Source organism: Eptatretus burgeri, chromosome 1, assembly GCF_056783735.1.
Source record: "Eptatretus burgeri isolate ZD-2024b chromosome 1, Ebu_testis_v1, whole genome shotgun sequence".
Classification (NCBI taxonomy): Eukaryota; Metazoa; Chordata; class Myxini; order Myxiniformes; family Myxinidae; genus Eptatretus; species Eptatretus burgeri.
In genome coordinates, this window is record NC_140961.1 from 105,958,473 (window position 1) to 105,973,828 (window position 15,356).

The 15,356-nt window shown below is 39.8% G+C and overlaps 1 protein-coding gene across 1 annotated transcript; it reads left to right on the forward strand.

The window, feature by feature from the left end:
• The first annotated feature begins 1,857 nt into the window (after nt 1-1,857).
• On the forward strand, nt 1,858-12,551 carry LOC147035129 (lysosomal aspartic protease-like). The gene is made up of 9 exons (XM_085893888.1): nt 1,858-2,010; nt 2,125-2,257; nt 2,353-2,476; nt 5,818-5,936; nt 7,618-7,817; nt 9,513-9,635; nt 9,714-9,855; nt 11,998-12,096; nt 12,333-12,551. Exons 1-9 carry the CDS (start codon nt 1,868-1,870, stop codon nt 12,492-12,494), a joined length of 1,245 nt encoding a protein of 414 aa, XP_085750014.1. The 5' UTR covers nt 1,858-1,867; the 3' UTR covers nt 12,495-12,551.
• The last annotated feature ends 2,805 nt before the right edge of the window (nt 12,552-15,356 follow it).

The following is a 15,356-nucleotide window of genomic DNA, read 5'->3' on the forward strand; positions in this document are numbered from 1 at the left end:
TGGTTATGGATGGATGGATGAATGAATGAATGAATGAATGAATGAATAAATAAATAAATAAATAAATAAATAAATAAATAAATAAATAAATAAATAAATAAATAAATAAATAAATAAATAAATAAATAAATACACACAAATATCTCAAAGTTTGTGTAATTTAACCTTCTGAGCATGAAAGGCTGAAACTCTGACTCGTTTAACGGCCTCGGTTATAATTATATGTATCACGTGACTGTGTTTGCCTCATTGCTGGGGATAGTGCAGCTGTTCCGCTGATGCAGTGCCCCCTGCAGCTTGCAGCAGGAATAGGTAATTTGTTCAGGGCAGGGAATGGTAGTGGAAGTTGAAGAATGATGATTATTGTTGTTAAAGTCCTTATAGCCAAAGGACGTACCCCTAAATAAAGGAGCCATATAACCATATGTAACCACATTTCACAGAACATTAAAGTGATTCAAAGAAAATCAAAGAAAACTTTTCATCTGAGGCATATGATCCCAAGTGCGCATCCTGTCTATCTATCTGTTTGTTTGTCTGTTTGTTTGCATATCTCAAAAAGTTGTGGACGGATTCGGATGAAACTTGGTAGACCTGTTGGGTGTGTGGCAAGGACGAATTTATTCGATTTTGGTGAAGATCCGAATCCGGATCTTCACGGGATTTATTTAATTTTTAAAGTGATTTTTAACCATTGAGTGATTGGGCCAAAAAGATACAGTACTGTATAGTACGATATTTCAAAAATGTATTTGGCCTGATATGTTCTTGTGGATCAGGAATTACGTGGCGGAGGTATGCGCTGCACCGAGTGCCCTTCTAGTTTTGATTATGTAACCAGTCTATCATTCTGAATTATCTGCACTAGTGCGTGCCCGTACGTGCGTGGCCATATGTGCGTGGCCATATGTGCAAAAAAAAAAAACTCAAACCGCGTGCCAGAAACAACAACCACACAGGACGTTCCTTCGCTCTCGCGTGCCCGTATGTGCAAACCAAAAAAAAAACAAAAAAAACTTTCAAACCGCTTGCCAGAAACAACCACACAGGCCGTTCCTTTGCTCTCGTAAACGACGACTGGATTGGGGCATTGTGTTTATCTATAAATGCGCATAAGAAATCGAGAAATTATTAGAATACACGAAGTCATCACTCTCCGGAAGTCCGTACGTTGTAATCCGTAATGGGGAATGCGGCTGTGTTTCCCTTCCCCATCGGCCACGCCCACGCAGCAACGTGTCTTCCCATTGGTTTGGTAAATAAATGGCCATAACTTGGGAAGCACTTGTCCGATTAATATCAAACCTTGTAAAGGCACATGCGCAGGTCCCCAGCAATATACTTGGCAAGTTTCAATTAGATCGGACCAGAGGTTGTCAAGAAAAAGTAGTCACAGACACACACACACACACACAGACACAGAGACAGAGACACACACACACACACACACACACACACACAGACACACAAACACACACACAAACACACACACACATACAGACACACATACAGACACACATACAGACCCACAGACACACATACACACACACACACACACACACACACACACACACACACACACACACACACACACACACACACAAACACACACACACAGACCAACGCAGACTCACGCAGACTCACGCAGACCCACACATCCCACAGTCCCACGACCCACATTTTCCATGTACCTAAACTAAAGCAAACATCGACGTCATTCCACGCGACCGTCCTGATCCCAATGAAAGAGAGGAGCTGGTACTTGATGACGAGATTGAGAAAACACCGCACGAGTAATCTCAGAACAGATGATGACCACGTGCGGGTGAAATTAATGATTACGGGTCACGGCTCATAAAAAAAAACCATGCGAACAATGAACTCGGGACACGACACGCCTCTTGGTTGTATTTGTCTGTGGTGCTCGGTCAGTGGAATCATGAAGTGCAATGTGGTTCTTGGATTTGTGGTTGTAGTTGCGGTGTTCATGTGTGCTGAGGGGTTAGTAAGGTAGGTGTGTAGTGTAGAAGTTTGTTTCGGTGGAGCGATCGGGCTGGATCATTGAGGGCATTGTGGGTGATTAAGGTGTATTGTTGTTGGTGGTGAGAGTTTTGTTGATTTCAGGATTCCTTTGATCCGGAGCCGCACCACACGGAGACGTGCAGGTGATCGAAACCTGCCCCTCGATGGTTTGCTGGCACGGATCAATGGGTCCGTTAGGGGAACCACCATGGAGGAATTGAGGAATTACCTGGATGTAAGTTTGTTTGTTCCTTAATTTTTTTAACCACTCAACCACTCTGCCATGGAAGGTCCGAATACCTGGTGACCCCCTGACCGTTTGACTTTCAGGTGCAGTATTTCGGTTTCATCGGCATCGGATCTCCTCCACAGACCTTCAAGGTGGTCTTTGACACTGGATCTGCTAATCTCTGGATCCCGTCGAAGCGCTGCTCTCACCAAAACCGTGCATGTGGTGGGTGGTGGTGGTGTTTGGTGGTTTTCATGAGTTAAATTCCATACATTGTTCGATGCCATTGAGTCGTTTTCAACTTCACGTTATTATGACTAAAGTTTTATTTTAATAATCTTGCACTTTGTATTCAGCTTTGTGTTGGTGTCACGGTTAGGGTGGTGCCTTGGGATCCTCGGGTCCTGAGTTTGATCCCCATTAACACCAGGGGGTTGACTCTGCCTGTCATCCTTCCGAGGTCGGAAAAAAATGAGGTTCAGTATACTGGTAATTGGGGCACTGCATCAGCGGCATAGCTGAGCCCCTGACCAATGATACAACTAGTAGACAAAAAGGCAGCACCCGATGGGAACTTTGTATTCGATCATTGATTCGTTTCAGGGATTTCGAATTTGATGCTACCTTTACGTGTAAATTTTATTGATTAATGAAGTGTGCGTGTTTTGACTGCTGTACCTTTCCCAATTTTGTTCTTTGATTCAATTTGAAAGTAATTTCCCATGCTGGTGGTGGATGGTCGAATCCATTGATATTCCAGTTGTAGAACGTGGAACTTGACCCTTAACGCTCGAACCACCGGAGCGGTCATTTTGACCGCAAATAAATGTTTTGTAGCTGACTGAGTAAAGTTTATTGACTTTTTTTTTTCCATGATTCTGGGTATTAAATCTTCACCCAAAAGTTTTTTTTTTTTTTTACGTGACCTCGACCATATTTGAATTCCAGTCGATTTATACCCAAAACTGCTACTGATCAATTTTACCGCTAAGGACTTGTTAACCATGTAGGTTCAGCGTTGATGTTTTTAATTTAAGATGTTTCGATGTAATTTGTTCTCTGTGCAAATCCCAGCATTTTCATCCAGTATAACATAACGTGTTGGCCAGGGTTCCCAGACTAATGTTTTTCATCGTTTCCAGCAGCTTTCTGAAAGATGTTTAAGGTGATAATGATTTGATAACAGGAGGAACAGTCAAGTCGAAGTGATTCAGCTGATTGATCACAATAGCAAATGGTGGCCAAATGTGGAAGAGGGTGAGCATGTGGTGGACGAGAGTGAGCATGTGGTGGCCAAATGAGAATTGTCTAGGAAATTGGCATTTGTATAAATGTTCCTGCAAGACGGGCACATCATGTGCTGCCCGAGGCAGAAGGACCAATGATTAGTGTTACAAGTTCCTCGCAGCTTCTCATTGATGAACCCATGTTGACGTGCAAAGAAATGCACTGAGGCACAGGAGATGTCATTGACTATGTCAATGAATGGTCTATCTGGCTAAAAGGATTCATTTATTGCTGTGCTGTATACCCATGGAATGCACTGTGCCAAATTACTTCAAGTGGATAGTCTGGTCTGTTTACCTGGGGCTCATCATTATTTCGTAACACCATGTCCACAAACAGATTTTGAAATACAACGTGTTTTTTTTTTTTTTTTTTTACTTTTTCTGGTGATATTGACCGAAGGTCAAGGTCTGAGCATTTCCAGGCAGAAAAATTTGTACTGGTGTCAAGTCTGGAATGGTTTGATAGATAATTACATCTGCTTTAAGCCTGGAGAAAACTTCACCGTGTATGAGCAACTGTTACCTACGAAGATCAGGTGTCTACCTAATACATGGCAAACAGATTCAGAATAAACTTTTGGTTAGCAGTTGAAGTATCTGGGTTTCCATGCATGGGCACAGTCCTGCATACCAGACGTACTCTGAAAATGTGGTGCTTCCTTATTTTTTTCCTCCTTGGAGGGGCGGGGGATGTGGGGGTTCCTTCCTGTTTACCAGGGTGAGAAGCACGATGTATTGTTTCTCGGTACCCTTTGCCGCACTGAAGAAGTAAAGGATAACCCTGAGATTGCTTTCTATAATTCAACATGCAGTAAATATTAAGATGGCCATAAGTATTTTACAAATTTCTGCACGAGACTGCCATAAATGCATCGGTACTGTTCAAGTCTATGACTCGGAAGCACATCAGCTGATGAGACTTTATCATGAAGATCGAGGTCAGCAGGGGTACTTATCAGGGTCTCCACCATGAGAATTGGAGGAGGTACATCCAGCAAAATGTGTAGGTCACCAAATATTAGAAAATGGACAGCTGTGCAATATGGCAAATGCACGGCTTGTGGCCAGCTGTAAGAATAAATTGGTGGACCATAGTTTGGTGTGCAGAGATTCAACTTGTCTCATTACAAGCAATAACCGTTTCTCAATTTATTTCTTGCTTTACTTCACATCATGACGAGTCTTTTTCATCAGAAGTTCTAGGTATGTGAGGTTGGAGGTTCTAATGTTAAGTGTCCTCCAAACATGCCCTGCAAGTAGGAGGTCACTGGGCCCATCAAGACTTCCGTTTTAAAGCACTGCATGCCCCTTATCACCACTACAACATATAACTACTGTTTCTGCTGTCACTACCTTTTGAAGACAGGTTATGCCATGCATTTACTGAGTGAAAGACCTCTGCCGTATTGGTGACATTCGTAAGGCAGGGTTTTGAGTAATCATTTTCATGATGTGTACAAAATGTATGGTTAAATATTTGTTCACTTTTGAATGCAGATGCCGCCCTCTTGCGGTGATTGCTGCCTTCATGAGCGCACGCATTAAATTGATTGAGGTTGCTGATTAATCATGTGATTGCATTGTACTTTTTTTTTCAATTTTAGTTCTCAAAATGAATTGTAAACTTTGTCCAAAGATTATATTATAATTGAAATCTGATTTGTGCCCTTATTTTTTCAAACTAAATTCACAAGGCATTTTCACATTGAAAAAGGTTCCTCAAACTTTTTATTTTATTATATATATATATATATATATATATATATATATATATATATATATATATATATATATATATATATATATATATATATATATATATATATATATATATATATATAATGGTGCATGTTGTAGTTTTTCATGTGTCATGCTCACCAGTTAATTGGTTAACCTAAACTTTATATTTACCCAAATATGGTCGCAAATGACATTTGGAAACACTAGTGGGTGACGACTTGAAGGTCTGCTCTCATGAGTCGCATGCTCCATGATTCAGTTCACATTGATGTACCAATATTGGTGTTTGGGTTTGTTCCATGCATCAAGACTGCTACTTTGAAGATGACCCTCGGATCAAAATTGATCAAATGGTTCACTCTCTATTCTAAAGCAATACTCTATGGATCTCCAGCAATGAGTTTGCTGGACTGCTGAAGTTTCACACCTTCACTTCAGTATTTATTTATTTCCCCAGAAGACCATGTTTAGCAATAACTGCACATGCTGAGCAAATGTTACTTGTGATGTAAATTTTTATTTATTTATTTTTTGCAGCACAACACAGGAGGTATGACTCGTCAAAGTCTCGCACATATACTCGAGTTGGTACACCCTTTGAGATACAATATGGAACTGGCAGTCTTGAGGGCTTCATGAGCAAAGACGTTGTTACGGTATGTGATGCAGATTGAGTGATTGTTATGGTGGTTGTTGCGCACTTCCTATGAGCCAGCATTTATCTGGAGGGATAGCGTGGTAGAAAAGCTTTATGGACAATATGTCCATGTCTTAACAGGTGAAATCAATGTATGAAACAAAAGGCTATTTTACAAGTCATTTATGAAACCACACGCATTACTTTTTTAAAGTACCAATATGATTAAAAAAAAAAAAAAAAACTAATTGCTAAACCCCCACAGTGACCTACACATGACTGGTTCATCCGCAATTTTGAATTTATTCTCGTCTTATGTCGGCAAATTCTCAGGTACCCAGTTCTTTAAATGAAACTCCACCAGGGTAGGAATTGGTGGTGAAGTCTGTTGTGGACATGTTCAAAGCAGTCTTGCCCCGTTGAGTGCAGGTAGGTTGAAGTCTGACCAGCCAGCTGCAATGCGAGTCCCCAGAGGGTGATCTTTGTATCATTGAAGCAAGCAGATGAATCCAAGTCCACTTCTCCCTCATGTGGATCACAACAGACCAGCTGCTGAATTGAAGAAAAGAATCGTCCCTTTGCCTTCTCGATGCAACTATAGAAAATTCCTCCTTGGATGTCAGACACCAGCAAGGCAGAAGTGTCCAGTACTTGATCAACCGGTTCTTGAGTCGGGACTTTGGAGTTGCTAAATCAGTTGTGGTTCACGTGCAGGTCTCCATACCTTTTTTGCTGTTTGAGCCTGGTTTTAAAATTAGATCTTCCGCAGGATGTGCCGCAGCACAGCTGTTCTCCTAATTTTTGGCTATTTGATTGTACGACTGCGGTCTAATGATCAAGCCAATATTTAATTCCCAAAGGATGATCAAAGCCTTCTTGTGTGGTGGTGGTTTTGCAGAGGCAACATCACCCGAGCAAAGTTTGGCATGCCCTAACGGAACACAAGTTCAGCTTTTTTAACCAAGTGATTTGTTCAGCTACTTCTTGGTAACCTTTACATTGTTACTCAGCCCCACATGTGCAATGAGCAGTCCTTTTTTTTTTTAATTTATTTTTTTATTTTTCCTTCTCAAGCCCAGCATCATACTTATTTAATAACTTTTTTTTTCACCACAGCATATACCTAACAGCATTTCCAATTGTGTGCTATGTATTGATCCAGAATGGTATACTCAACTGTTATCCCCAAAGTTGTGGGTTTGAACTTCACTGTTTCATACCTCATGGCAATATTTGACTTTGATTTGTGATCCTTGACCCAATGAGTCGTATTGGGTTGCCTGATGAGTTTGTGGCCCAAGTCTTTCATGATCTGCCTGTCTACAAGTGGCACCATTCAGGGTGTTGTCGATACCCCACTGCCTTGGAATAAGCAAGTTATTTTGCTTAGATGGGGGATCAGACTCCTTCCTTCCAGTTTAATTTATTATTTACTGCAAGGCCAGGAATCTGCCAAGGCTGCTTGTAGTTCAGTGTGCACAATTCTCTTGGACAGGAATTGAGTCGAAGCTTCTAGAAAGGTGGCAAGACCATATTGCCAAAGGATGGGTAGCAACAACCCAACAGGCTCGGATACATTTGTAGTTTTTTATATACACCCATCTTGGGTGGTCATTAAATGTTACCTTGTGTAAAAGTGCTTGCTCTCCACATTGATTCCTGATTTCTCAAGGTATGCATGGAAATCTTTCTTGCTGTAGATCGGGAATCTGAGTGTGGTTGGACAGAGGTTTGGTGAAGCTGTACAGCAACCTGGCATGACCTTTCTCCTGGCTCATTTTGATGGGATTGCAGGCCTTGCTTTTCCCTCTCTTGCTGTGGCAGGTGCTACACCTCTTTTTGACAACATGGTGATGCAGGGTTTGCTTCCACGTCCTGTATTCTCCTTCTATCTGAACAGGTATGAGACTAATGTAGAGTGCAGGCTGGAATTGCAATTGCTTCTGATTCAGAAGGTACTCTTGTATTAATATGAATCGTAGATTGACCCCAAACTTTCAAGCAGTTTGTCTTTGAAGTAGTTAAGCCAAATTTTAATATACTTGAGAATGAAGATGTGCCTTTTTGTAATTGGCGTGTACATGTTCAAGGGCAAATGTCCAAGTGGTTCTATTCTAATACCATCTCGAAAGGGCCGTCTTGAGATTCTGCAGGTGTTTATGGTAACGCGCACCTGGTGCTGCTATGCCAATACTGGAGAACTTGCCAACCTCTCCCTTTCTTCCATGAGCCTGTGAAGTTTCCTTCCTGAGGAAGGCTATTCAATCTTCAGATCAATAAAAACAAATCTGTCCAGTGCCTTGCCATTGAAGCATAATTTAACTGGTGGCCGTTACTTTAGAAGCATAATCTATGAATGTGGAATTGTAAAAAATATATTATTCTCCCCCCCCCCCCCCTCAACCCAACCATGTCATTTGCACTTATCCTTCTCTTGATATTCAACTGTCCTTGCTAATACAATCTCGACTTGTGTTTCTACAATGCCAAAAATGTGGTAATATTACCATCAACAGCTTGCAACTCCTTGCTGTAATTCAGCCATTTTGCCTTCATACTGATAAACCACACATGGTGGTTACAGATCATAAGATGAGAGTTCATATGGCAGACTCCTGCACAGTGTTCAAGTATATACAGGAGGGTCTTTCCATTTGTGGGGGTTATGCTCTTGAAAATCCTCGTGATCCACAATGTTTTTTTAGGGGGTAGTGAGGAACTTAAACTTAAAAGTCCAAACTGTACACTTAACTTTTTTTTTTTTTTTTTTTTTTTTTTGTATTTGTTGAGTTGATCATGAAATGTTCCTTTGATAATAAAGTTCATCAAATTATGTGATTTTGAGGATGACTATGGATGAGATGATTGTATATAACCATAAATGGTGAAATCTTTAACCTGAAACGTGCCATTCCTTCGTGCTGTATATTAATATATTGCATGCTTCTTGGAAGTATTATGAAGGTTATTTTGGTGTTCAAATGGATAATTCTGGGTTTTACTGCAATTGAACCACCCTACCACTCTACTGCCCGAGCATGTTACATTAGTTGGTTCCTGTTTGGAATGATTTTTCAATTCTGATTTCCAGGCAGAAAGTTATGTTTAAAAAACAACAAATATTCACTACTCTGTACATGTGTGAAAAGGACGAATTGAGAGCTCAAGTAATTTAAAACTAGACTTGTTTTTTCTCTTTTACAAACCAAGATTGACAGACTTCAACCAATTGCTTAACCCTGCTTTTCACTGTGTACGTGCATATTCTCTAACACAACTAGTTTGGGTCAAAAGCTTGGTCCATCTTTCATTCAGATATTCTCCTGAACCATCTGGTACATCGTCTTTGGACAAGTGTGCTTTCTTGCTATACCGGCTTCGAAACTATAAAAGTTAAAAACAATTTTTTTTTTTTGCTCGAACAGGCCAATCAAATGCACTAATGCCTGTTTTAATAAAATATTGAGTGGTTTATAATTGTTCGTCAATTATTTTTTTTTTATTTAATAAAATTAAAGTTGAGTTTTTTTTTTTTTTTTTTTTTTTTTTTTTTTTTTTTTTGTTTTTTCGTTTCCATTATGATTTTCCTTCCCAGAGACTCGAGCATGCTGCCAGGAGGTGAGTTGCTGTTTGGTGGGTCAGATTCCAGTCATTATAAGGGAAACTTTCACTACATGAAGCTCACGAGAAAGGAATATTGGCAGATCCATATGGAAAGGTGAGATTTTATTTATATGCTATGTATTGTGGTGATGTGCCACTTTGTCCATTGTGCTTATGGAATTTGTTTTTACAGCCTTACAGTAGGCCAGATGATGCTATGTCGCAGTGGCTGTGAGGCCATTGTAGACACGGGTACGTCTATGATTACCGGCCCATCAAAGGACATTGCAATGCTGCAAATTGCACTTGGGGCAGTTGCTTCGCCACATGGTCAGGTTGGTGTGATTCCTTGCCCTCGAGATTGTAGCATCTGGTAATTCCTTAAACCACCCCTCATTCAATAAAGCTTGACCATAATCCGACCAACGGAGGTATTTTTGGACCCCAGGCTTACACTTTGGTATTTCTATATCATTTTAACAATTTATTTGCTTGTTAATATATTAAAAGATTTTCCCCCCTTGCTGCACAACATTTCTGGGGTCCAAAAAGACCGTGCTTTTCATTCATATTTCTGGATAGATGATTACTTCACATGGTATTTGCATCGAACGTCCTCTAAACTCGGTCCAATCTGACACCAGCAGGAATGTATTTGCTAATTTTACCATTCCCTCCTTCCTTTTGTCAATCGGTGTACCTTTATTTTCAGCATTGTTTGAGAAAGCACTTGGCAGAATTGCTCTGGAAATGTTACCTGACCATTGTTTTGCACTAATTGCTGCTTTCTATAAAATGAGTCCTCATTGGAGAGTTTGCTTCATTGTTCTGGAGACAAATAGGAGCCAAGGGAATGAAGAAAATCGTGGGAATGCCCATCACAAATGGAACAGTGGATGCCATTGGACTCTACTTGCAGGAACAAATGGGGCTAACCACCAGCCCATTACGTATTTCTGATCAGAAAGGAAGACCAACTCTTAGTACCACAATGTTGAAATGTGTTTAGTGACATTTTGAAAACTGGGCCACAAGACAAAAGCTGACGATCATGCACCTTACAGGGATTTCTGCAATTTGTTTAAGGCAAAACTCCCAAACTTTTACGTGGACGAACAACTTGTTGCATTAAAGCAGTGGTGTCCTTTCCGTCAGTATATGCCTTTTTAAACCAGCAAGACATGGCATAAAAAGGTAACTTGTGCTGTAAGGACCAGCTATCCTCTGAAAGGTGACATACTTGGGGACATCCTGAAGAACGAGAGGTTGCACAAGACCATGAGTTATTTAAATAAATGGGAAAATTATTATTTCCCTGGAAAAAAAATGTGCCAATTTCTTCACTTCTGGCCAAGGAGCTGCTCCTATAAGTCTTTACCTGTATTGAACCATTGTGGTCCAACAAGCCAGATGTTCCTGATTATGATGGGCTGGGAGTTGAACAGCTTGTTTGCTTTCCAGAACCAAATTACCCTTGTCGCATGTACTAGGAAAAAGCTGTTGGCTCTCCACCATGCACCATGATGCCAATGTTGAAGGAGACAGCCAGAGAATTCTCCCTTATAATGGAACCAAAAGTGGGGTGGACAACCTTGACCAACTGGTGACTTGCATTTTGAGAAGGAAGGAAGGTAAATCTCTGGCCAAATGTGCTATTTGGGAACACAATGCTGGTGCTGTCACTGCTCATTGTGTTGGACAATTTTCCCAAATGGAATCTGAGGGAAAGTGCTTCAGAAGCCTCATTTGGTATACGAACTCTCAATGCCATAAATCCTGTAGAGATGTCATGACAACACTACAAAAACTCATAAGGCTGGCAATGGAGTTTTTTTTTAGGTGTAAAAACTGCTGCACCTGCTGAAAAACAGCAGGAAGAGAACAAGATGCCACCTGTGATCTTAGTGTGGACAACAAAAAACTGGTGTGCAAGGTGTTTGACTTTGTCCAACTAACTGCCTGGTAACATGTGTGGATACTTGAAGTTTATGTTTATTTGCTTTGCATTTTATATTGTATCATCTGATCACAATTTGTTTGGTCATTGTGAAACTTTGGCATGGAGGCAGACTCGGCAGTTGCCTCGTCGCTCATTTCCTGAAATATGATCTGCCCTGAGCTACCCGGCAGTGCTCTGAATACTCATCTCCATACCTATCACAATACCTAAATAGGACAGTTCGCTTCATCACTTTAGGACCTCTGGCTTCGCCCTTGGTATCGTGGAATTTGTTTTAATTTGGTGTCCAAAAAGACCCCAGTTGGTAACATTAGGTTGTAAAATTTTGGTAGGATTACGGGTAATGGTTCAAGGTTTCATTTATTTGATAGTTGTCATTGGCACAGTTTGTGTGTGACAGTGGGCGAGGGAATGGAGGCCGTCTTTCACTTGATGGTGCACCTGTAATGGGATTAGATTGTTGGAATTTCATCTAACGTTGGCAATGATTGAAAGGGTAACTACCCTTTATTTTCAGTTTTTCGTCGACTGCAATGCTGTCTGGTTGCTCCCAGTTGTCACGTTCGTGTTTGGTGGAAAGGGCTTCAACTTCACAGGAGAACAATATGTCACAAAGGTATGACTCCTGGTTCACTCTGCTTTAACACCATTTTTCTGTTGTGGAACAAGCTACATACCTTCAAAAACAAATTGTTAAAGATTAAATTCTCTATCAGTTTAACATTGAAGCTTTATTTCGAAAGTATACTGGTAAATATAATTATGGTTTAATCACCAAATGAAAATGTTGACCAAACTATCCATATCTTTACCTGCAATTGGTTTGGATGTGCAACAAACTCTTTCCTTTAGGAAGTGACCTTTTATGGAACCACCTGCCTTCTGGGCTTCATGGCTCTTGATGTTCCACCACCTGTGGGCCCATTGTGGATTTTGGGTGATGTGTTCATTGGCCGTTACTACACCGAATTTGACCGAGGACAAGACCGGGTTGGCTTTGCCACGACCTTGTGATTATGCACTTTTGTACATTTGAGCAATGCATCCAATAAATTTTTGTTGTGGACCTTTTTTTCCTTGTGGTTGGGTTTGTATTTAACAAATGCTTAAGCTTGCCTCATTGATTCACAACTTTCTGTGAAGTACATGAGGTGTGCAATCGTACATATGAGGATTAGTTTGGCATGATCTCAATGTAACCTGAAGTTGAGAGGTTTGATTTTAACTTCACTTTGCATCTCAGATTAGATGAGTGTTCCTTCATCCATTATGAACATGATCTCGTTGCAAATTTTGCTATTGCTCACCTGCAATTGTCTTTTATCACTCAGTTGATAGAACTTTGAGTTCAGGGAATCCGAATCCACTTGTCCTGTCTCTGTTGATCTATTTGGCAATTGGAAAAAAAAATATCAATTTTTCTTACCTTCCACTGTAATTTGGCTTTCATTCACAAGGTCGACATCTTCAGCTCATTCTCGTCCTGTTAAATTGTTTTTCACCTGTCCCCAAACAAGTTGGATTATAAACTCAACTTGTTTTCATGATTAAAAGGCATATTTTAATCATAACTCACATTTTGTGGATATAGGAATGAGCCATGAAATTTAAGTTGAGGATTGTGCTTATCATTCATGTGGAATAAAATATTCTGGTTTTTATTAACCTCTGCTATCGAAGATGGACGGAGGTTACTGTTTTCACCCCTGTCTTTGTGAACAGTATTATGGATTTCAACGAAACTTGGTAGGGGATTAGGTATGGTCCAAGGATCATGCCATTATATTTTGGACTTGGTCCAAAGTCCAATATGGTGGCCATTTTGAAAAAATATTTGAATTTTTATTTTTGCATTTCTCCATGTTTTAAGTGATTTCCAACCACCCAAAAAAAATTGATAGAAAAAATTTTTCACTTTTTCAAAAAATTTCGATTTTATTTTTTTGGGCATTTCTACATGTGTCGATCTAGTTTAGTTTATTCAATCGTGGTTCAGTAGTCTGATCTGCTTTGACCTACAATGAATAGGATATCAGGTTCACTTAAGTGACCCAGCAGTATTGGCGGTGGAGGTTTTGCACTCTACCGAGTGCTCCCCCTCTAGTTTTTAATGTATATTCAACTGGTATAAATAGTTTCCAGCCTTCTTACTACCTACCAGTAATGTGTCCAATTGTGATCCATTATTTGGAAGAAAGCTAACAGTGAGACCTTCAAGGTCTTGGAGGTAAAGTGGATAGCAGAGGGGGGTAGGGTATCAGATTCAGTAAAGTATTGATACTTGCACAGATTGGGCAAAAGTTTGACGGATGCAAATTTACCTGAATAAGTGTGGTTAATTTATTTAACCATGCCCCTTCCCTGAGGGAAGAAAAAAAAATACTACAAAAACTTTATAAAATATTATATCGATATAAAATGTGTTCATGATGGGCTGAAGCTTCCACCTGTTACATTTCCTTGTATAAAGCCTGTTTCTCTTTTCCCAGCTCCATAAATCAAGAGTACAGGATATGTGTATATACTCATAATTTTTTATTATTTAAAATATCCAAGTAAAGGCTTGCACACTTCATAAATAGAACTAGCAGATACCCGTCTACGATGGGTATGGGGGACAGGATGGATTACAGTAGTTTTGCACCGCATTCAACAGCTCATTTCATATTGGTGGCATGTCTGGGTGCCCATGGCAGCGTTTGAGACCGATCGCTTTCAATTGTTTGCCTTGACACAGTGCATGAGTAACACGAACAATTTGACATATTCATCGTCTCTATCAACATGGCAGGATAAAAGTCGTAAATGCTGAGTTGAACAAACGTCCTGAACTCATGGATTTGAAGGATGTCGTCTGGGACCCGTTCATCAGTTTGCCACCGAACGCTGCTGATTGTGACGTCATCGATTCCCTCATTGAAAATTCCATCTATATTCGATTTTTTTTTTTTTTTAAAATACATGGAACACAATGTGATTTCAAAAGTATGAACAGAATATGTTTGGAGAAAAGTGTTAAGTTCCAGGCTTATGCCTATTATATGATTACACATCAATTTATTGTCATGTATAAAAAAAAACTCTTACTAAACAAAGAGCAATCAGATTATAGACCCTTGCCAGGACTTGTGTGGCATTTGTGTACTTGTCACATAATTGAGATAATTAGAACTGACAGTGATGACCAGGTAGCAAGACGTCCCACTTTGATTGGACACCTGACTCATGACGTTTTTATTCAATTCAGACCAAATGGAAGTCTAACTAGGTACAATCCTGCATTGGAGTAATCCAAACAAGCAAAAAGAGAATCAGGAGGAAACCAGGACAGGATTCACATTTCAGCTGCTACTCTACCCCCAGGCTTGGCCAAATGAGCTTTATTTATTTAAAAAAAAAACTGTTTACCAGGTCATCTGTGGTTGAAATTTCAATTTAAATCGATTTATTCGCCATCACAATTGAAGTTTCATGTTGATTGATTTAAGTGGTTCCACAGAAAACTTTTTTTATTTTAAATAAACCCAATATGGCTGCCAAATGATGTGCCCCATCAATTATTCCTTAACCTTGTACATGCATGCTTTGGAACATTTGTGGTTTCTTCTTGGGTGGGCTGTTCTGAAGAAGATTGTTTTTAGGGTAAATTCAATGTGACTATCAATTTTTTGGGACCATTTTATCCCTAGATGACCCTCAAATTTTCATACTGATTGGATGTATTGTCCATATGCAATTATGACGTTAATCACTCATTTCCCATGAGTATTACTTTCTATGTGCCAAGTTTTTTTTGTTTTTTTTTTCAGATGGAGATCCAAACTTTTTCCATTTTCCCAACAGGGCTACTACCCCATGACATTTGACGTAATTATA

What these genes read in the sequence shown, in the direction of transcription:
- LOC147035129 (XM_085893888.1), top strand. Translation starts at nt 1,868, where the DNA reads ATGCGAACAATGAACTCGGGACACGACACGCCTCTTGGTTGTATTTGT. An exon ending in TTCTCCTTCTATCTGAACAG is followed by an intron (nt 7,818 to 9,512) that starts GTATGAGACTAA and finishes TTTCCTTCCCAG; the next exon opens with AGACTCGAGCATGCTGCCAG. An exon ending in TGGCAGATCCATATGGAAAG is followed by an intron (nt 9,636 to 9,713) that starts GTGAGATTTTAT and finishes TTGTTTTTACAG; the next exon opens with CCTTACAGTAGGCCAGATGA.